The 23,078-nt window shown below is 47.4% G+C and overlaps 1 protein-coding gene across 6 annotated transcripts in view; it reads left to right on the forward strand.

The window, feature by feature from the left end:
• Positions 1-23,078, forward strand: part of Fam219a (family with sequence similarity 219 member A) — a 52,855-nt gene that overhangs the window by 26,956 nt on the left and 2,821 nt on the right. For 3 of the 6 annotated variants that reach the window (XM_034502290.2, XM_034502293.2, XM_034502291.2), the window contains exons 2-5: positions 19,022-19,070; positions 21,560-21,662; positions 21,822-21,902; positions 22,549-22,603. In XM_034502290.2, coding sequence (XP_034358181.1) covers positions 19,022-19,070; positions 21,560-21,662; positions 21,822-21,902; positions 22,549-22,603 — 288 coding nt within the window. Of the gene's footprint in view, positions 1-19,021; positions 19,122-21,559; positions 21,663-21,821; positions 21,903-22,548; positions 22,604-23,078 lie in introns of all 6 variants that reach the window. The other 3 variants (XM_034502286.2, XM_034502288.2, XM_034502287.2) reach the window with 1 other exon arrangement.

The following is a 23,078-nucleotide window of genomic DNA, read 5'->3' on the forward strand; positions in this document are numbered from 1 at the left end:
TAGCTATAAGAAAGGCCCTGAAAGGATACACAGTTGCAACATTTGTCTAGGATACCACTAGACAAGGCACAGTGTGGTAGGCCACTAGTCTTTCCTACCTATCTCTCAAACAGATCCCTGCCCTGCCCTGCCCTGCCCTGCATTGTTTGTCTGCTCTCAGGTTATAGCCCATAAGTCTCTGTTTTAGAAACTGGGAAGACACCATGGAGAAAGACACTCTCCTCACCTTCAAGAACATTCATTAAGCAAATAATTATACAAATAAAATATACTTAATAAAGTTTGTTAAGTGCATGATAAAATTGAGGAGAGAGGGAATTGTGAATGTGTATTAGAGAAATGTCTAACCTAGCCTGGCTTTCATGGGAAACTTCTCCTTAGAGGTAATCTATCAGTGAAGACCTATGGATGAGAAAGATGTAACCAGAAGGGGGTTTTATAGTAGGAGCAGCCATGGAGCCCCACTGGGGATAAGGCTTGTGACACAAAGCACAGTAGGTCCAGAGAAGAGTGGGACAGGATGGGGCTGGGGAGCCAGAAAGAAAAGTGAGTGTAGCCACCCAAATCCTCAGCCCTTTCTGAGTGATTCCTTCACTCAGAGACGTGGGTTGAGACCCGCTCAAACTGCCCTGGTGATCCTGGGGCAGGCGCCATTGCTAGCTAGCACAGCAGACTCAGGCAGCTCACCTTAGCCTTCTCATGGGAAGCATGCAAGTAGAGTGGGACCTCCATGGCAGCAGAGCTCTGGGGAAGGAAGGAGGTAAGACATAGCAGGCACTTGCTTTCCCTGCAAATCTTCTCTGCATGTGTTTCCATCACTTTGAACTGTTTATTAATACACAACAGAAGCCATTTTGCAATTTAGATGGCTCCTCTGGGAACTCCGTGCCCCGCCCACCCCCTCCTGAGGTGGATTGAAAAAACCATCAGCTTTCAAGATTTTATACTTGAATTTCAGAAACTAAATTACATTACTACGTACGGTAAGACGGCGCCATTGCCTGTTCCTATCTGTGTGCTCCAGGCACCGAGAGGCTGATAATATCAGTGTGTCAAAGCAGCTCGATCCACACAATTTGCAGCTGGCTGGAATTGGGCCAGAGGCAGTCAGAGTGAGGATGCAAACTCTCTCAGACTCAGGAGCACTCCGAGTCTACTGTAGGCAGGAACCCAGGACTAGGGACACCTCTCCATCCATTTTCATTTCTTGTGTCTGTAAAGAGAGAAGCTGTCTTAACACACCTAAACAGAACAAGAAGCTGAGAACTGCTTTCTGAAACACTGAATCACACCAAAGCACCAGTAACTGTGCTCAAAAGGTTTCACTGGGGTTAAGATGGAGAGGGTAAGGAAAGAGTAGAAACCATAATATGCACAAGACAGGCTTCTAATATCCTTTTTAAAATTTTAAAGATTTACTTTTTAAAAATGTTATGTATATGGGTGTTTTGCTTGTGTGTATGTCTGTGTACCATGTGAATGCAGTACCCATGAAGGCCAGAAAATGACATCAGATTCTCTGCAACTGGAGTTACAGACAGTTGTGAGTCACCAAGTGGGTGCTGGGAACTGAACCCTGGTCTGCTGCTTAAAAGAAAACAACAATAACCACAAAAACCATGCAGTGCTTTAACCACTGAGAAGTCTCTCCAGACTGTTTTTGTGGTATTTTTGAGACAGGGTCTTGCTCTGTAGCATAGGCTGTTCTCTGATGTGAGCCTCCCCAATGCTGAGATTCCAGGTACAGGGTACCACACTTACATTTGTGTGTTTAAAGTACTCCTGGAAATAAGTATTCTGGGTTTCCTTGAAGTCCAGATGTGAAGGTCTCATAAGCAGAGTTCTCACTGACAGAAAGTTGTAGAGTGGACAGAGAGAAAGCATTGTTTCCCTGCCAGGGAACATAGTAACTTTTTGAGTTTCCTTCCTAATTGTAACCAAGATTTAATTGTACGGAACAAGCATTCCTCTCATAGCAGAAAGTCTTCAGATTATTGAGTTATTTCAAATGCATCGAATGTCATAATACATTCATTCAACTCGGGAAGCATTTATAAGCCAATTTTTATAAATAGCAAATACAAGCTGTTCATGTTCAAAACATGATTATTTTTCCAAATGCATTTGCTCCCCAAAGTCAAGGTTTTGGGAAAAATTGAGCTTCACAGAGGTTGCCAGTCCTGTGCCGTAGCTGAAGCCTGAGTCCTCTCACCCAGTGCCCTCTCTGTCACTCATGGAGTCCGTGTCCACATGAAGAGAAGGAAGGGCGAAGTGAAGTTGCATGCCTAGCCTTACCTGTGTGTTCTAAGCTTCTCTGGCCATGGTGGGGGAATGTTGCTGAGTGACTCCATCACTACATTAATAAAGATATGATTGGTTTTACCTTTGTTTGTTGTTTGTTTTGTGCTTACAGAGGGTATCACTGGAGGTTTTTAAAGTAAGAAATTATGATCACCACACATTAGCACCTGAGCCTCCATCTGGCTGGAACAGGTATTCCAGGTTCTGGGAAAATCGAGTTACTGTTTCTGTGTCTGTCCTGGATTCCCAGGCTATTCCTGCAGTCCATACGGGTCCCCTGTCCCAAGAATTAGAAGTTCAAGGCCACTGCTGGCTGCTTTTTTGCTATGGGCTGGGGAGCATGGCTCAAGGCTGTCAGGGGACTCTGGTATGTCCAGAATTGAGTCAAATTCCCACCCCTCTGCTTGGTCTCACCTCTAGATTGGCCAGAGCCCACTCAGCCTCCCTTGCCTGTAGCCCAGTTTGTAAGAAGCAGCAGACCTGCCATGGCTTAACTTGCCTCCTGGAGGGCATCCCTCTATGGAAGCCTCAGTCCTCGCAGGGATCAGGTCCATAATTATTGAAAATAAAGCTTATGTGAAAACGCCAGCAAGCATGAGAATGGTGTGTTGTGGTTTCTCTCTCTGGATGTCTTCAAACAACTGACCTTCCTCGCCTGTCATGTGGGGAAAGTCACCACGCCCACCCCAGGACTCTGGTTGTCTCTATCTGCCATTATTCTTCTCAAAACCTAGACATCCTTGTCGCCACCCTCTCCTGGTCCCTGCCCAGGCTCCGATCTTCTTTTCTCCGTCCCTCATATGGCGTTGCTCTTCAGGTGCTTTTTTTTCTCCCCCTCTATTCCTTCAAGCATCTAAACAAGACACCCTCCGGCATAGAGGCATCAAAAGTGACCCCTGTTTCTGTCTTTTTCTTATCCAATGGCATTATAATTCTCTTAGTCTCCCAAGTCAACAGGGAAACTGGTTATCCTTGCACAGCTTCACCCTCAGCCTCAAGTTATCAGCCACTCATCTGCAGCTTCCTCTTCATCCTCTTTCTTAACCTGTGTGCATCCCTTGCTCAGCTCTGCATCTCTTCCGATGCCCCTTCTCCAGTCTCTCTTCCTCCAGCTCATTCATCCCCACTCGTCCCTCACAGCGCTCTTCCGTGTCAGCCTGACAGTGGGCTCCCAGCCTCTCATCCCTTCCACTCTCCCCTTGTGCTGCCTCCTGCCTTCCTCTCCTGCCTCATCCTCCCATTCCCTTTTCCTTGCTCACTGTTGCCCCTCCCTCTTACCCTCCTCCCCCACATCTTGAGCTATGGACTGCTTTGGTATTCACAATATTATCTACCTGTAGAGAATTCATTAAGCAGAAAGTCTAAAAGCATCTAATGGCATCTTCTATAGAAGGGCTTCAAGTGTGGGCTGAGCATAAAAGACCTGATTAGACTTGGTGCCACCCTTCCAAGTGACTGTGGAAGACAGGTGCCACTGCCCTGTAAGCTCTGCCATGGCATTAATCTTGTAATCGTATCTGATTTCTCTGGAGGCAAGGACTGAAGTATGAAAAATGAATAAATTAGGTTCAAATCACCTTCAAGGTCTGACTGTGAGCACTTTATACAACCCGGTTCTTGACGTTTAAAATGAGAATGGTAGGCCTTAGTTAGTTCAAGGGAGGATTAAATGAGATAGATAAAGGCTCTAGCACAGTGGCCATACATGTAGGCATATAATAATAGTAACTAAACAGTGCATTGACTTTTCGAAAAGCCGTGCCTGGGAGAAAGTGTTCTGAACAGCTCTGCATGGCCTGGCTATAACACTTAAAGAGCTGCCTCCCTGCTCCGTGCTTCAGTTGTCCCTCCCCATGCTTTGTAAGTAACTGTCCCCTCTTTTTTTTTTTTTTTTTTTTTTTTTTTTTTTTTTTTTTTTTTTGGTTTTTCGAGACAGGGTTTCTCTATGTAGCCCTGGCTGTCCTGGAACTCACTCTGTAGACCAGGCTGGCCTCGAACCCAGAAATCCTCCTGCCTCTGCCTCCCAAGTGCTGGGATTAAAGGCGTGCGCCACCACCGCCCGGCGTAACTGTCCCCTCTTATCACTAAGGATGTAGCCAGTCTAGGTCTAGGATACAGGAATCTTCATGAGACGGAAGGCCTGACTTAACTCTGCCATTCAAAAGCCTGATCCCTGTCCTAACATGGCCGTCACCTGGGATCTGGGATGAGACTCGTACCCCCAGGCTGCAGCCTATAGTTACTGAGTCAGATGCTCTGTGCCTCACTGATCCCCAGATGATTTGGGGATGCTGATGTTGCTGGCCTAGGAGAACATGGGTGCGGACTGCATGGTGGGGTGGGACTGTGTGGAGGAGTGAGGCCGGGACAACAGCATCCACTGAGCTGTGGGTAAGTTTACAAAGGTTGAGGAATCACACAGGTCGTTTTCGTTCATAGTCCCTTCGTGTCAATGCCCTGGACATAAGATTGTGCCCCTGAGTTATTCAGTCAGTGTCACAGCAGAAGCCAGGGAGTGATGGGTAAGCCTGGATAGGCTACAGTCTACCTTGTGCCTGGGGAGACCCTTTAGCAGAGGCCACAGAACAATCAATGTAGAAGACACAGCCTGTGAAGAATGGGAGTCTCACTCTTTAAATACACTGGTTGGCTCAGGAGATGGCTCAGCAGGTAACATGCTTGCTACAAAGCATAAGATCCAGAGTTTGCATCACCAGCACCCACGTGAATGACAAGCAGGCCTGTAATGTCACCACTTGGGAGGTGGAAACGAGGAACTCCCAGCGAAAACTGGCTACCAAAGCTAGCTAGGTTGATGAGCTGTGGGTTCAGCCAAAGACCCTCCTTCAGTGGAAGGTGGAAGGTAACACCTGATGTTAACTTCTAGCCTTCACATGTATGTGCACATATATGTACCCCACACCTGCACACATACACACACACACACACACACACACACACACACACACACATTTTTAATCTTAGCATAAGAACTGCCACACAAGCTTCAGTAACTTCCAGGACATTTTGCTTTTGCATAATTCTCCTTCCTGGCCCAAGTCCGAAAGCAGAGGAGTTGCTTTGTCGAGGCCTGCCTCCGGCTCTGCCATTTCAGTCATGGTTCTACCACCGGCATGCTGGCAGGAGCAAGGACTTAATGAGCATGGTAAATGTGTGGCCAGCTACCAGGCAGTGCTGCTGATCACTGAGAACCTCCCCAGACTTCACGGTGACAAACCTCCTTTTCTTCCTACTGATAGCCTCAAGCCAGTAATATTTCGTCTAGTGGGTGATTCTCCAGGGGAAATTCTGTTCTTCAGAGAAGATTCTCCAGAAGGAGGCAGGAAAATGAGGCTGGAGCTCTCTGAGAAGATGATGGACAGGTCTGATGGCCTGGAATTCCCTGGTATACAGTGTGAAATAAAATATCAAAAACCAACCATATTCTCACTCATGACTGGGAACATTGTAAATTGGAACAATCCTTTGGGAGAACAGTTTGTAATATGTATATCAAGAATCTTAGAAACATTCGTGCTTTTGACTTTGTAATTTTACTTTATGAAATGGTTCTAAATGGATTTCAATGTGGCATCATTTGCAATAGTGAAAAATTGCAAACATCCTGAATGTCAGCCTGAAGGATTGCTAAGTTATCATACCTCTCCCTGCGGATATTTATGCAGCCAACAAACTGATAGCTACACAAGCTATTTTTTAAAATGTACCAGTACTAATTTGTGTGTGTGTGTGTGTGTGTGTGTGTGTGTATGTGTGTGTGTGTGTGTATGTGTGTGTGTGTGTGTGTGTGTGTGTGTATGTGTGTGTGTGTGTGTATGTGTGTGTGTGTGTGTGTGTGTGTGTGTGTGTATGTGTGTGTGTGTGTGTATGTGTGTGTGTGTGTGTGTGTATGTGTGTGTGTGTGTGTGTGTGTGTGTGTGTGTTGTATGTGTGTGTGTGCACATATGTATGCATCTGTACATGACCATGCATGTGGATGCTAGAGGTTGATGTGGTGCCTTCTTTCACTCTTCACCCTATTTTTGAGACAGGGTCACCCTCACTGAACCTGGAGCTCACTGTCTGGCCAGAAAGCACTTCTTCCCTTCCCAGTGCTGAGCTACAGGCATGAGCCACCATGCCTTGCTTTTCATGTGGGTATTGGGGATCCAACCTCGGACCCTCACACTTGCACAGCAAGCACTTTGCTCATGGAATCTCCAGCCCCCTAGATACTAAGTGTTAAAAAAAAAATGCAGAATAGGACAAATGTGGTAGCATATGCCAATAATCCCAGCATGCTGTAGGTAGACATAGAAGAATCGTGGGTTTAAGGCTAGCCTGGGCTACATAGAAAAGTGTAGGCTAGTCTAAGTTAAACAGTGAGACCCTGTCTCAATAAGCCAAAAATCAAAATAAAATAATATATGGAATAGGCCTGGCACAGTAGTGTTCACAGAACCTGAGGTAGGAGGCCCAAGTTGAGTGCCAGCCTGTGCTTCCTCCATCAAGACCATGTCTCAATAAAACAATAGTAACAGTGCAGGCAATCAGAATAGATGATACCATGAGCTTTTCTTTTTAGTGTTTTTAAATGTGTATGTGTGTGGGCATGCGTGTGCATGTGTGTGGGCATGCATGTGCATGTGTGTGCATGTGTGGGGGCACGCATGTGCATGTGTGTGCATGTGTGTGGGCATGCATGTGCATGTGTGGGCATGTGTGTGCCTGTGGAAGCTGGAAGAGGGTGCTGAATCCCCAGGAGCTGTAGTTACAAACATTAGTAAGCCACCAATAGATGTAGGTACTAGGGACCAAACCCTGGTCTTCTGCATGAACAGCAAGCACACCTGACCACTGAGACATCCAGCCCAGCCATGTTTCCCTTTAAATGTGCTGTGCATTTATGTTAGTTTGTGCTTTCTGGTTATAGAAACAAAAAATTCAACTGAAGTTAGTTTACCTAAAACAAGAGAGTGATCTGTAAGGACACTAGAATTTCTTTTGGGGCTTCCCTTCTCCTTCTACTTGTAGTATTAGGATTGAACCCAGGGTTTTGTGCATGCTAAGTGCCCTATCCTAGAGCTACATCCTCACTCCTACACTACAGTTTTGTAGTGAAGTACTGAAGAATTGGGGAGCTCTGGACCCAGAGCCTGACCCGGTCATCTCCCCCTGAACACTGGCATCGCTGTCCCTGCCCACAGGCATTCTCTGTCAGTCCCAATTCCCAGTTCTCAGGGGAGCTCATCCACGCATGTCCAAAGAGCTGGGGCCACTTGAATCAGTACATTCCATGCCACAGGATGAGCAGGAAAAGAAGAGAGAATTCCAGAGAGCTATCAGCTGTAGTATAAACAAAAGACCAGTACACTAATCTGGTAACAGACACTGTCTCAAACTGGTGAAATAAAGGCAATTTTTTAAAAACTGAATGTTGGGGCTGGAGAGATGCCTCAGTGGTTAAAAGCACTGGCTACTCTTCTGAAGACCTGGGTTTGATTCCCAGCACCCACATGGTGACTCAACAACTGTCTGTAACTAGGGAATTCTGGCCTCTGTGTGCATCAGGCATAAATGTGCTTCACAGGCTTAAGTGCAGATCATTCACATGAAAGAAAGAAAGAAAAAGAAAGAAAGAAAGAAAGAAAGAAAGAAAGAAAGAAAGAAAGAAAGGAGGGAGGGAGAGAGAAAGAAAGAGAAAAAGAGAAAAAGAGAAAGAAAGAGAGAGAGAGAGAGGGAGAGAAGAAGGAGGAGGAGGAGGAAGAGGAGGAGGAGGAAGGAAGGAAGGAAGGAAGGAAGGAAGGAAGGAAGGAAGGAAGGAAGGAAGGAGCGAGCTGGGGAGGAAGAGTTTCATGCACATGAATTACTTTATAAGATAAAACTGCATTGGCATGGCCATAGCTACAGGTGCATTAGGTTTGAGGGCAGCAGCACTCTCCTCCATTTTGGTCCTTCAAATGACAAGACACTGTAAATACTAAGGCCTGGGCCTTTGAGGGCACTTGCTACTAAGCTAGATGCCCTGAGTTTAATTTCTGGGACCCATACAGTGGAGGTAAGAATTGTCTCCTACAAATTAACCTTTGATCTGGACATGCGTGCTCATGCATACACACACATACACACACATAAAGTATTTTTTAAGATACCAAGGTTTACTAGTGTTTGGTAGTGAACTGGGCAGTTGAAAGAGACAGTGGGCATAGTAGCACATGCCTGTAGTCTCAGTACTTGGAAGGCTGAAACAAAAGGATTATTGAGTATTTGAAGCCAGGTTAGGATACATAGCAATACCAAGCCAATCAGACCGACCTAGCATGAACCTGTCTCAAAAGTGGGGTGGGGGCTGGGCATGTGATGTATGCCTTTAATCCCAGTACTGGGAGGCAGAGGCAGGAGGACCTCTGTGAGTTTGAGACCAGTATGGTCTACACAGCAAGTTCCAGGACAGCCATGGCTACATAGGAAACCCTATCTCAAAAAAAACAAAACACATACACATACACACCACAGAAAAAATCCTTCTTACTCACACAACCAACTTGAGTTCCTAGACCTCAGATCTAACATGAGAATCCTTGGTGCATTCGTGTGTGTGTGTGTCTGTGTGTATGCACATGCATATCTTTACCCCCAAGTGCTCTGCACACATGTGGTGTGAATGAGTGCTTTCTTCTGCATTCTCCCACTATCATGGAGTCCAGAACTAGACAAGGTGGACAATGCGTCGATTTTGTTTGAATTGAGTGTTTTATTAAAGGAAAAACTCAGGAGACTGGAGACATGGGCTATATGCAAAGAAGCCTCCCTGAGCCAGGGAGTCTCTGCCTTCACCCCAAACTTGGGCTTCCTGTTTTCCTGATCTTTATACGTGCCCCAAACATTGGAGATTCTCTTCTTTATGTTTCCCTGATTCCCCTTCAGCTCTTCAGAGACCCTGTTCCATGAAAAGTCTTTGTTTTTCCCTATAAATAGGATTTCCTAAAAACCTTCCTATGACCCAAAAGAATAGATGTCCCAGCCAGTTGCTCACCTCTGGAGGGGAGATGGGGTACAAAAACAGGAGATAAAATTTCTCCCCAGTGGTGGGCACTCGGTAAACTTAAGGTGTTTTTGCTAACGCTGTCTCTCTCTCCTAAATATATCTTAATATTTCTAATTCTACCTACTTCCAAAAGTTATCTGAGTGGACCCATGTAGACCTGAACAAGAGTATTAAAGCCAGAGGTAGTTATTGGGCTGCTTTCTGGACAAATTGTGACAAGGACAGAGCTGGCTGCCCATATCAGTACACCTCCCTGTCAGAGAGTGGCCTGAGCCAAGGCTCCCTGACTTGCTACCATCAACAAGATGTTTGCTGGTCCAAGAATCTGGATACTCTGTCTCTCTTCCTTCCTGATTTCACCCAGGGATACATGACTCTATTCCAGAAGAAGCTATTTAGCATTCCCTGCCCCCTTCTCCAGCTCCCTCTAAAACTGGAGAAAATTCATTTTGTGCTTTGTAGAGAAAGGTCAGACGTGGTTGCTATGTGCATCTCATGTCAGACTTCTTTCCAAGTCCATCTCAGTTTCCCTCTTCCTGAGAATTGCTGCTTGAAAATGAAGACAGAGGTTGTGTTCCCCTGTGGGGAAACTAAAACTGAGTGGTTCGTCTACTGGAACCAAACACAATCAGTTCACAAAACATAAGCAGCACTGTTCAGCACCTCGGAGAGCACCTTTCCTCCCCGCAGCTGGAATACAAGGAAAGGTGAAATGTCAGCTTGTGTCACCCTGTGACCGTCCACGTCCACTCTGACCAGCCAGCAAGCATCCTCCCTCCTCGCCAACTCCTCGGTGCTTGCCCCCTTCCGTTCCCTGACAAAGCCTTTGGAATAAACTTTCCACTGACCCAAAATTATCTGCATCTCCCCACATCAGCCCTCTTGGCCCTTCTGTAAAGACTTCCTATAGTCCAGGTTCTGGCTCTGTGTACTCTAGAGTCCTCACTGTGCCCCCACTACAGTCTCTTTTTAGATAACCAACACTTCCCTTTCAGTGTGGGACATTGGCTGTGTGTCCCCTGCTCTAGAGAAATCCTACAACGTGGACGTTTCCGTGGCTGTCAACCCTTCTCCCATGCAGCTCCTTGATGTATCTCTTACCCTCTGCCTTAATTTCCCAATATCCTATTCCCTCCAGAGCCCTTGTAATCTTGATCTCTGTTCCTACCCTCCAACTAAAACACTGTCCAGAGACTGCCTATGACTTCCTCTTTTCTGTCATCTTTATCTTGGGAGCTATCTTCTCTTTGTGGCACTTGAGACACTTGTCCTTGTCCTCCCACTGCTCCAGCTCAGTGTCCTCCCAGGGTCCCCCAACATTGGATGTTCCTTATGGCTTCATCCTTGGTTCTTATCTTTTTCATTCTGTTCATTCTCTCTAGGAAGATTAACCTCCCTAAGCTTTAGTTGTGACCAGCACACACCTTTTTTCCAAGTTCCCAAACCTCAAATTGTACTGACTAGTAATTTCACCCATCTCCCAAAAGATACCCCCAAACACAACACACCCCCAAAACACAACATACCTCCAAACGACCTTCCCTGGTCTTCCCTAGCAGTGTCCTCCCTCCCCTGGACTTTTGAAGTAATTAGTATTTTTTCTACATATTCCAGACAGGAACCTAGAGGCATATAGACACTTCCTCACATGTGGTGTCCTCAGGCTCTCTTTCCATCCATTGTCTTCTGTTTCTACTTGCTTTAGGTCCCTGCTGTCTTTTCTTAGCACGATTTATCTTTACCTCTAGTCTCAGTCCCCCCACACGTCTCCCACATGGCTGCTATAAAGGGTCCTTTGTCTGGAATATGTTCATGTTACTGCTGTGCTTAGGTTTTGTTTCCCCCGTTATCTTCTAAGAAAAATATCAAAATCAAGCCCCACCTCCCACCGTGATCTGAGCTCACCAATCTTACTTCTACCTTCTGGACTTCAGCCACAGCAAAACGCCAGCTGCTTCTGCCACGCCCTTTCCCAGCACAGGCAGATAGATGTCCCTACACTCTTCCCAGGCCACCTTACTGCTCCTTTGCCTTGTTCTTTCTGCCTAAGACAGGATCTCATTATGTCCAGCCTGGCCTGGAATGCATAGAGATTTGCCAACCTCTGCCTCCCTAGTGCTGGTAGTAAAGGCGTGCACCACCACACCCAACTCCTGCTTTTTATGGTTCTTTTTTACCTTGATAATTATTGAAGACTCTTTGGAGATGGGCCTCTCTTTTGTTTATCTCTGTGATACCTGGACTTGTGTTATGAATAAGATCATAGCACAGTGGAGGAAAACAGAATGCCCTTCCCCAGCCCTGTGGAGACAGAATCTTTCTCAGAGATAGCTCCACATATAAACCACATGTCAACCTGGGTGATGTCAGAGTAGCAGCCATAGGCTGCAGGACACTCCCAGGGCGCACTGAGCTTATATAGATAGCACCTTCATAGGCAGTGCGGCTATGGCGCTCAGCACTTATTATAGTAAGCGGCTATCCTCACACGAGTCTGTGACATACGTAGTAATAGCCATCTCACTTTATAGTTGAGGAAACCAGATCACACCACTGATCTGAGCCCATAACAGAAACACACACACGCACACACAGAGAGAGAGAGAGAGAGAGAGAGAGAGAGAGAGAGAGAGAGAGAGAGAGAAACAGAGAGACACAGACAGACAGACAGACAGACAGACACAGACAGACACAGAGAAGGGAGTGATTGGGTAAACCTTTCATCAGACATCCCCTTAGCACTGAAGATGAGGTCATACTTCCTCTCTCAGTGGAGGAGCTGTATAATGTGACTATTCAGGAGGCCATTACACTATCTACTGGGTACTTGTGAGTTTCAGAGGCTCTTGGATCTGCATGAGGAACTACAAAACAGGTCTCTTTTCTGCTTTATTTTTGCCATCCACTCTCCCTAGCCTTTCCCCAGGCCCTTCCCTCTTAGGAACTGTGGTTCTTAAAGACAGTTTGCTCTTTCATGCCCTCTGCTCATCCAACCTATCCTGCTCACCATAGGTCTCTCAGGTCCCACAAGAGTTAATACAGCCCCAGGGAGGGGATATGAATGTGGAGGTTTGCATACAGGCTGACTGTAGCCCCATAGGAGGGGCCTCTCAGAGGGCTCTGTTCCAAGTCTCAGTCTCTCCTTAGCTTCTTCCTTTCAAGCAAGACCATTGACTCCATCAGTCCCTTCTAGGGCCTACTCAGAGGAAGAAGAGGGCATTGGAGCTGGGGTTACAGGTGGTTGTGAGCTTCCTGACATGGGCGCTGGCAGCTAAACGCAGGTCCTCTGAAACCGTATGTGCACTTAACTACTGGAGCCCTCTCCCAGTACAAGTTTTACTTTCCCTCCTTCCTTCCTCCTTCCTTTCTTTTGTTTGTTTTGTTTTTCTGAGACAGCCCTGGCTGTCCTAGAACTCTCTGTAAACCAGGCTGTCTGGTCTCTAACTCAGAGATCCACCTGCTTAAGAGGTGGGACTAAATGTGTATGCCACCATGCATGGGTCAGTTGTCTTTATTTTTATTTTATTGTTTTATTAAAAGCACATTTTTGTTTTAGTGTAAAATAATTCAAATACAGTAAAAATAAGAATGTTAGTGAGTGTTGTGCCAGTTCTTGAATTCTACTGTGAACACTTTATTAGCTGATGATCTGCCGTTCTCTCCTGCTACAGCAGTCCACATCATTTTCTGGATGCCTCTCAAAGAACACTATTGGTACCTGTGTTCTTTCTTTTTTTTTTTAAACGACACTGTCTTCTTATTTATTTATTTTCAGTCAAGAGTTTAATGTGTCAATGATTCTGTGGCTCTGTGATGTGTATTTAGTTTTCCTTATTTTAAAAAACAAATAATTGGTGGAGGGTGAGGAGATGAGATAGTCTGTGGGCAGATGTTTGCTATGTAAGCCCGTGTACCTGAGTTCAGATTCCCGGCACCCGTGTAAAAGCTGGACATGACAGTGTGTGCCTGTAACTGCGGTGCCGGGGGACGAAGGGGGTGGAGTCAGGCAGATCTCACTGGCCAGCCAGTCCAGCCTCACTGCAGAGCTCCAGGTTCAGTGAGAAAGCAATAGAAACAGCAACTCAACATGGACCCTCGTGCCTCTCTGCACACACAAGCATAAGTGGGTGCGCCCTCTTGCACACATGCATAGATAGGTGCCCAGGATCCTTGTTTTCTGCCATTTCCAGAAGAGTTTTACAAGTCTGGAGTGGATTACATTGATGACTTTTTTTTTTTTTTTTTTTTTTTTGGTTTTTCGAGACAGGGTTTCTCTGTGTAGCCCTGGCTGTCCTGGAACTCACTCTGTAGACCAGGCTGGCCTCGAACTCAGAAATCCACCTGCCTCTGCCTCCCAAGTGCTGGGATTAAAGGCATGCGCCACCACCGCCCGGCTACATGGATGACTTTTTAACATTTCATTTTTATTATATTGATTTATTTGTGAGGGGTGGGGAGGGGCCACAGTGCACATGTGGAGGTCAGAGAACCACCTGCAGGAGTTCTCTGCTTCCACCATGTGGAGCCCAGGGATGGTCAGGCTTAGTCGCCAGCATCTACCTACTGAGCCATCTTGCAGGAATATATTTAGTAGTCTTTTTTGTAATTAACAAGACCCTTTTGCTAATCAGAATTTTTCAGAAAAGCTAACATAGGAATTGAAATAACAATGGATTTCTTTGATTGAAAGGACCCTGTAGCTACCATTCCTATACACACACCCCACTTACATCCCAGGCCTCCTAAAGCACAGGGTTCAGGGAATGCAGCTGATCAAAAATTGCGGACCATGCTAACTCTGAGGATGGCTCTTTGCTTCTGGCTCTGTGACTTTCCTCAGGCTGCGCTGATGTTGTGCTGGCTATCAGATGATAGCCCACGCTATTAATCTTCTCTTCAGCCTTTGGAGGATTTGTTTGAATGGTTGTAGAGACATGGATTGCTGGTAGAGATGTATTTCAAGGTCTGTCTCTGCCGAGTGTTTATTAATAATCTTGTTAATCCCCACTCTAGTTCCCGGATCTAGCTAACGCCTGTTGGAAGTCCTTGGGGGGCATTTTAAATCCTCTCTGATTCTTGGAGCCAGACCTTCCTTCTGCCTCAGTCCTCCCTGCTACTTTTGTTCATGAATATTTTACATTTAATCGCTACACAATGGTCACGGTGCACTGCCTGCATTTCTCAGAGAAGGCACTCAGGAAGTCCACAGTGTTTGATGGCACTGTGCCAGAGACCTTTGTAGTTGCCGCTTAAATAGCTTTCTGCCACAGACAGTGACGGAGGAGCTGCTGAATGGACAGGTTTGGCTTGGAGCCTCTCAGCCTAGGGCTTTGATCCTATGGTTTCACTCAGGATCAAATACCACTAGGACCTGCCAGTAGGTCTTGAGAGCTGTGATGGATCGCTGACCAGCATTGCTCAATAGCTCCCAGTCCTCATCCCAGGTTCTGTCCTTCCCGAGTTTTCTGCTTCACATGTTACTACTGACACCGCTAACCCCAGAGAAGAAACTAATGTACCTCTCTGCACTAGGACACTGTCTTAGCTCTAGTCGCTCAGGGGTTTGCGTTATCTAAAACCAACCTCAGAGAAAAGACAATGAGATCAAACACTCATGTGGAAAGTAGAGAGGCCAAGGAACAGGCTTGTTAATTAAAAGGCCACAGTTTAGACATCATCAGTATAAAATGTCTGCAGGAAGTATCCGCTTTCTTTAAGGAGAAAATGGAGTCGGAAGAGGCTGTGGAGACAAGGAGATGTAGACAGACACAGAAATGATGAGAGGCAGAAGACGGACCATGGGAGCACAGTGGCCCAAGGAAGCCAGTCCCAAATGGATGTGCTTTGTGTCCTGCTTGACAAAGATGACAGGAATGTGACCGAGGAGTCTGGAAACAGACCAGATCTATCTGGTATGGTGCTGCCAGCATACCTGCGGGATTTTCCATTTGAAAATCCCTCCCTCTGAATGTTTTGGGAGCTCACCCTATGGTTTAAGAGTAATGTCAGAGTCTAGCCATCGGGTCTCCGTCTCCCCCATGGGTAGCAACTGAGAGGTCATTTGGGCCTCAGCTTAGTTAAGGCCACTGATGGCTGGCTTTTCCATTGTGCAGTTTGAAAGGAGCCTCCCAAGGAACTTTGCAGAGCCTGGGAGGATGAAGACTGGGAAGGATTGGCACTTGGGAAGTGATCTGAGATGCCCACACTGCTATCTACTCCACTGCCACACAGGCGCCCTTCTCACCTTACCTGTGGTTAAGGGGCAGAGACTGAGGCAGAGTGGTAGACCCAGGTTCTTCCTCAGGAACTTGAAAGCCACTATGGCATCCCAGTCCACCCAGGAACAGACAGGGTCATAATTTCCCTCCCAAACATCCTAGCTGCTTTCTTCTCACTGTGGTAACAAGCAGAGCTGTAAAGCAGCTCATGCCTGCCGCCTCGTTTCTATTTTGTCTTCATGTGTATGATGTGTGCGCACTCTCGTTCATTGTGAGCAAGCATGTGTGAGCTGGCCAGAGGACAACTCGGAACAGTATTGGTCCTGGCGGCCTACTGCTTCTTATTGTTCACTGCTGCATAGACCAAGCTAGCTAGGCTGGGAGCTTCTGGAGAGCCCTGTGTTTCTGCCTCCACCTCACACTGGAGACACATGGTGGCTACAGACACTTAGTGCTCCTGGCCTAATCTGAGCTCTGGGGTCCTCATGCTTGCACAGCAAGCGCTTAGTCACTGAGCCACTTCTCTAGACCTTACTTCCCTGTAAAAGGCTCAGCAGGAGCGATACGGATCCCTGGACCTGATACTGGGGGCCAGCCCCGGAGCATTCTATCTGTCTGCCTGTCTGCTTTCTGTATCTTCAAGGACAGAACAAGCAGCATGGTCCTCTGGAGTCTTCATACCTTAGGTTGGTCACTCTAAAGTCCCCAGCTAAAGATGGCAGGACCTGTATTGCACTGGTCATCGTGATACTTAACTCAGAAACTCACAGTCAACGTGTAGAAAATGAGTGTTGGTGGACAGCCAGCCACAACGGAGCCTCTTTATTACTACCCCACAATGCCCAGAGACCATGAGGAGGATCGGATTCTAAAGATTCCTGTTTCCTTGAGTTCTTTTGGGTCCTTTGGGTTAGGAAAGACCAGACCAAAATGTGTCCTCTGGACTCACAAACTCACACAGCTGTGCTTACTTGCAAAAAAACTATAGATAAATCCATGTGAGGGGAAAGGACTTATGGTCCTGTGTCCCTAACTGAAGGGTTATGGGCAATTCATAGCTTCTGGGACGGGAGAGAGAGTAGGTTTTCTTTAAGAGTGTGCCTACTGGTGGGTCATGCTCCGGTGGACAGTACCACACCCAGAAGTATAAGACTAGCATAAATTGAATTCTTGGGTTAGTTTTTTTTTTTTTTAAAAGGAAAAAGAAAGAAAAAGAAAAGGGACAGAAAGTTGAGGGAGTAGGGAGGAAAGGGAGGACCTGGGAGGAGTTAGGGCAGGAGTAGGGAGGAATTAGGGGAGGATCTGGGAGGATTTAGGGGAGGAGTACGGAGGAGTTAGGGGAGGACCTTGGAGGATTTAGGGGAGGAGTAGGGAGGAGTTGGGGAGGACCTCGGAGGATTTAGGGGAAGAGTAGGGAGGAGTTAGGGGAGGATCTGGGAGGATTTAGGGGAGGAGTAGGGAGGACTTGGGGAGGACCTTGGAGGATTTAGGGGAGGAGTAGAGAGGAATTAGGGGAGGACCTTGGAGGATTTAGGGGAGGAGTAGGGAGGAGTTGGGGAGGACCTCGGAGGATTTAGGGGAAGAGTAGGGAGGAATTAGGGGAGGACCTTGGAGGATTTAGGGGAGGAGTAGAGAGGAGTTGGGGAGGACCTCGGAGGATTTAGGGGAGGAGTAGAGAGGAGTTGGGGAGGACCTCGGAGGATTTAGGGGAAGAGTAGGGAGGAATTAGGGGAGGACCTTGGAGGATTTAGGGGAGGAGTAGAGAGGAGTTGGGGAGGACCTCGGAAGATTTAGAGGAGGAGTAGAGAGGAGTTGGGGAGGACCTCGGAGGATTTAGGGGAAGAGTAGGGAGGAATTAGGGGAGGACCTTGGAGGATTTAGGGGAGGAGTAGAGAGGAGTTGGGGAGGACCTCGGAGGATTTAGGGGAGGAGTAGAGAGGAGTTGGGGAGGACCTCGGAGGATTTAGGGGAAAAGTAGGGAGGAATTAGGGGAGGACCTCAGAGGATTTAGGGGAGGAGTAGGGAGGAATTAGGGGAGGACCTTGGAGGATTTAGGGGAGGAGTAGAGAGGAATTAGGGGAGGACCTTGGAGGATTTAGGGGAGGAGTAGGGAGGAGTTAGGGGAGGAGTAGGGATGAATAGGATCAAAATACACTGTATGAAATTCTCAAAGAATAAAAACTTCTCAAATTTTCTTTTATTTTACATGTAAGCGTATTTTGCCTGTATGCATATACATGTAACACATGTGTGCCTGGTGCCACAAATGTCAGAAATCCTTGGATCAGAAGGTTCTGAACCTCCTTATGGGTATTGGGAATCGAACCTAGGTTCTCTGTAAGAACAAGTGCTCTTAGCCAGTAAGCCAACACTACTGGCCTGAGTATAAAAACATTGTAAAATAAGAGTTTTTCATTCTAAGAGAAGCTCATCCTTAGCTCCCTTTATAATTGTGAATCTGACAATTATGAAAAATATTGAAAATATCTTTGTTTATTCCAGAAAAAGACTTGCAACTAAACTCATATGCCTGCCTATAATAGAGAAATGATTGTAAAACAGTGTCAAATGTAGATGCAAGTGCTGCTTAACCTGAATAAAATCTTTAGTCTCCCCATAAAAAAAAGGAGGTGCTCATTGCCGATGGCATGAGACAGGGGCCTTGGATCTCGTACAGTGAGAGCATTTTAGAGAGGTAACAGGGCTAGCTAAGGACTCTGGGAAGCACGGCGTCTGGCCCAGAGCTGGAGGCTATTGGGAGCTAGTACAGGGGAAAGTGCAAGGGTTGTACACCCAGAATGAATGCCTGTCTACCCTTCTTGTCACCTGCATCACGTGTTCTGCTTTCAGGACAGCACAAAACCATGTGGTCACCTGTTGGTTTGTCAGCTCCACCTTCTCAGTCACCATTCCCATCCATGGGGGGGGGGGCACTGCTTAGAGCTAGTCTGGGAACTCAGAAGACCTCATTCGACTTTTTGTACCCTTCTTTTTAGTCAGTGGCTGAAGTCTTGAGGCCTTGCTTGGATTGGCCAGTTGGTTGTCTAGAGCCTGCAAAGACAATACAGAAAGAAGGGTTCTCAGGGAGTTCCTACTCTGACCTTGATCCACCTGTAAGCTCAGAGGAACTTAGACTCTTAACCCGTGGAGAACCTGAGGGCCAAACAGCTTGCACCAGCTTTTGTACGGGATGCCCTGTGGGTTTTAGGCAGGGCTTTCTGGAACAGCCTGGCTTTCACAGGACTCTTGTCGGACGGGAGTCAAACATTATCTCCTCTCTTCTACAGAGCATAGTAGAGTCTTCCTCTCCCTCCCTGAATACTGACTGCTTTGCTATTAGAGTAAATGCTCTCAGAATCCCAGAGGGCAGATGAGTAGGCTTGCTTCAGGGTTCAGAGCAATCCCTGGGGTCATATACTCATACTTCCCTGTCTCTCTGCTTTCTCCCCAACAGGATCCAGCCGCAGCCTCCATCTCAGACCCAGACTGTGACGCCCGGGAGGGTGAGTCAGTAGCCATGAATTACAAACCATCCCCGCTCCAAGTGAAGCTGGGTGAGTGTGTCTGGGGGATGAGGGAGATGTGGGAAGTGAAGAAGGTACTCCTGGATTGGGTTGACAGCAAGGGGCTCCAGTTAAAGTAGCTTGGGCTAGACAGTCAGTGGCACTCCAGGCACCTGTGTCATGCAAGACAAAAGACATGCAGTGACAGTTTCAGACTCTTGGAGAGATTCCTGAGGCTAAGATACCCTGGAGATTCTAGGGGTGGCTGCAAGTAAAAAGCATAGAACCCAAGGGCAGGACTCAGAAGGGCCAGCCAAAAGGAACCTGCCTCCAAAAGATAGAGTAGCTGCTGCTGTGTTTGAGAGACAGGTCTCAGGGCCATGGTGACTTCTGTCTAGGGAGACTGTCCCTTTCTTAGAACCCCAGGACCCATTTTCTTTCCAGGTATCACAGTATCTTTCTCTTAGGATGGATCCCATATCCACTTACTGCTTTGAAGTCTCCTGGCTCCCACAGCTGCTCAAAGCTCCAGTGATCTAGTTCTTACCCCAGCCTCTGACGAACACTGTCCCTCTCCCTTCATGGACCAAAATCTCATTGGCCCAGGGCTGCCGAAGAAGATAGCATCCTCCCACCAAAGAGCTGATTTCCTGAAGAGAAATTGTAACATGTCACACACAAGATAGATGACAGTCAAATACAGTTGTCACTTTAGCTCTTCCGTCTTTCTCGGAGCTCAGACTCTAGCTGTCCACCAAAAACTGGGAGCTTCCTCTTCCTCAGTTAAGATGGAGCCTCTTGCCTCTTAACAGGCTCCCCTTCCCTAGCAAGCTGCAGGAGTCCTTTCTGCAGAGCCTGTGCCTTTAGGGAATTCACAAAAATAAAACAGGTTTCAAGTTTCTCCTTCTAGAACACACCCAGGCAGCCCCCTGGTTGATTTTCTAAACACAACAGTTCTCTTGATGGACCTGTTTGTCTTCCTAGGACATTCTATTCAGAGTGTAACCACTTTTGCTTATTGTTGTTTAATGCAACAATAAAAGTCTTTTAAATGCATATAAGTTCTGTGCTCTCTCCAGAGGCAACCATTCCAAGTTCTTGTAGCTTCATTTTGTACTTCAGCACAACAGGCATTGCACTGTTCGCAGTTTGTGAGCCGTGCTCCCTCCCCCTGCCTGGTGTCTCGGAGCCCCTACAGAGAATGGCTTCATTCTTTTAAATGGTTGCATAGTAGTCCGTAGTCTGAGCCTTGTCAGCTTAATTGTCTGAATTTTTTCATGATTTCAAACAAACTTAGCATGCTTTTAAAATAGCATTTTATTTCCTTCACCGTTGAATCGCCACCAAAGCTCATGAACAACCTGTCTCACTTGAGATAAGGAAAATCACCAAGAACTGTAAAGCAAATTGCACCCCCTAGAGGCCTGATATGGTAATGACAGTTGCTCCCTGCTGAAAAGAGGCTGGAAAACTAAAATAGAGGCAAAGAGGGTAGGAGAGACACGGAAATAATTTCCAAGTCACAAGTGCTGTAATGGCTCCTCCCATCCTTACGCTAAAAAGACGCTCACCCACCCCCTGCCACCATGTTTCTGTCATAGGACAAGCCTTTTTCCTACATTGTAGCTTTACAATGTAAGGTTTACAATGTAAGTGTGGTCTAGCCTTCTTCCAGGCAGTTCCTCATAGTAATAGCCATGTACCTAGTAGCAGGTCAGCAGATGTCCAGCCCCACAAGCACAGGGGCTCTACACCCCTGGAAAGATTACAGACTGGGCTTCTCAGCTTCCTGCCCTATCCTGACCCAGACCCCTCCTACCCCTCCCACGAAGGGAAGCCTTAGTAGCTCCTTTTCCATCCTCAGTAATCCCAAAGGCTTTTGTGCTCTGAGGGGTTTGGTTGTGTTCTTTTGTTTTTTGAGATGGGAGTCTCTGTGTGTGCTGAGTTTATAACCTCTGGGAGCCTTCTGTCCCTGTGATATAGTGCTTGGTGCATAATTGCGATTCTAGTGTTTGTTGAGTGAATAATTAACTGAATGAATGGCTGCTTTCCCAAGTTCACCTCTTTATTACCTCCTCTTCTCCGGTCCATTCACATCCACAGCTATGTTCTCTTGAGTTGCTTTTATACATACCTTCCTCCTTATGCCCTCCTCCCTCCAGAAAGGCCTCTCTGACTGCTTCAGCCATCTGTGTTCATCCTTTCCTCTCTAGCTGTTCCTTGATACCAAGCACACGCTGTTTGCCTGACATAGGAACTGAGGTTCCCACAGGGTAGGGGCCAGCCTCCTCCTGTTGTCTGCCACTATCTACCTCAGTTATGCAAGGCCCGTGCATGGCCACTGAGCATCAGGTGCCTTGAGGGCCATGGGATCTCTGCCAAGTAGAGAAGTACATGTCTCCAAGAAAGGCCCAGACCAGGCTGCCCCAAGCAGCACGGCCTGGCAGCCCCTGGGGCAGGACACAGCTTCTTTCCCATGTTCTCTGCAGAGAAGCAAAGGGAGCTGGCCCGGAAGGGTTCCCTAAAGAACGGCAGCATGGGCAGCCCTGTCAACCAGCAACCCAAGAAGAACAATGTCATGGCCCGGACGAGGTAGGGACCCTCACCCGTCACCACCTACCGTTGCTGGTCTCCACCCTTTCCCTCCTCAGAGGAACCCAGAGGGGAGAGGGGATGACAGTGAGGGGGAGGACCCTGTGTCATGTTTATGTGCTCCAGCTGACACTCCCAACTCCTCGTTTTTTTACCCAGGCTGGTCGTCCCTAATAAAGGCTACTCCTCACTTGACCAGAGCCCCGATGAGAAGCCACTGGTAGCTCTTGACACAGACAGGTATGTATGGGGCCTGGGGGCAGCTGGGCAAGCCACATGATGCCATGTGAGCATGGATAGGTTGTACAGGCCACACCTGTCACATTGCCAGATGTGCTGTGTTCTTCAGCCAGGAGCTCCCCATCGGTAAAATTTCCCAGGGGGAAATTGGGGGGGTGGGGTGGTTGGCTTTGTGGTGGTGGTGGTGGTGGTTGTTTTAAAGGATTGGACAGAGAGAGGCCCTAGGGACCAGCACAGTTTGCTGCTGTCCTGAGACAGCTGCCCCAGGGCTGCCCCATGATGGACCCTGGTGTCTCTGGGCGGTCTAATGGAATGCCTGATGCCAGTTCCCCTCTCAGGGAAGAACCTTTCCAGAATAGCATCTCGCTAGCCATAGGCTTCTGGAAAATGCAAACAGGCAGGATGATTTGAACCTAGTGGAACAGGGCAGAAAGAGAATAGCAGTTCTATCCAGAAGGAACTTAAGAAGCCACTTCATTTAAAGGTCGAGCTAGGAAACCTGCCTTAGCAAACATATATTTGCATAATAAGCTCCGGTTATTTAAATCATACTGTTGGGAGGGGGCGGGTATAGCATAGATGCAGAGAATCTTTTATTGAATTTCCCTGAATTACTTCTTCTCTCTCCTCTTTTGTCCACGGCCAGCGATGATGATTTTGATATGTCCAGATACTCTTCCTCTGGCTACTCCTCTGCCGAGGTGAGGCTCCACCCCTTGCTGCCTCCACAGACCACGGAGCCAGACTACCTTTACCAGGCAGCAAGGCAGGGGTTGGAGGATGGGAGAGTTCCTAAGGGGCAGAAGGAAGGCAGCACGTGGGGCGGAGCCCTGTGGGGGAGGGGCTCCACGTGAGGTGAGGCCAAGGCTGGGAGAACTTGTGGGGAAATCTCTAACCTGAATTACAGTGAGCTCGGGGTTATTAAAGAGGGGCTCTAAAATAGAACAGGTGTGAAATGCAGGCGACACCTTACACGAGTTGACCTGAAATCGGGGCAAAACCCCGAAAAGAGTGGAGATGAGTGGTTGACCTTGGACTAGGCAGGGGCCTGTATATGGCTGAGCCTTAGGAAAGAAAACCTGTGTGGAGGAAGTGAGACCAGAGCCAGGCCCAGACCTGAGATGAGCTGGAGCTGTCCCTGGCCTTGGGGTGACAGTGGCAGCTCCAGCCCCGGGT

This window comes from Arvicanthis niloticus, chromosome 5, assembly GCF_011762505.2.
Source record: "Arvicanthis niloticus isolate mArvNil1 chromosome 5, mArvNil1.pat.X, whole genome shotgun sequence".
In the NCBI taxonomy this organism is placed as follows: domain Eukaryota; kingdom Metazoa; phylum Chordata; class Mammalia; order Rodentia; family Muridae; genus Arvicanthis; species Arvicanthis niloticus.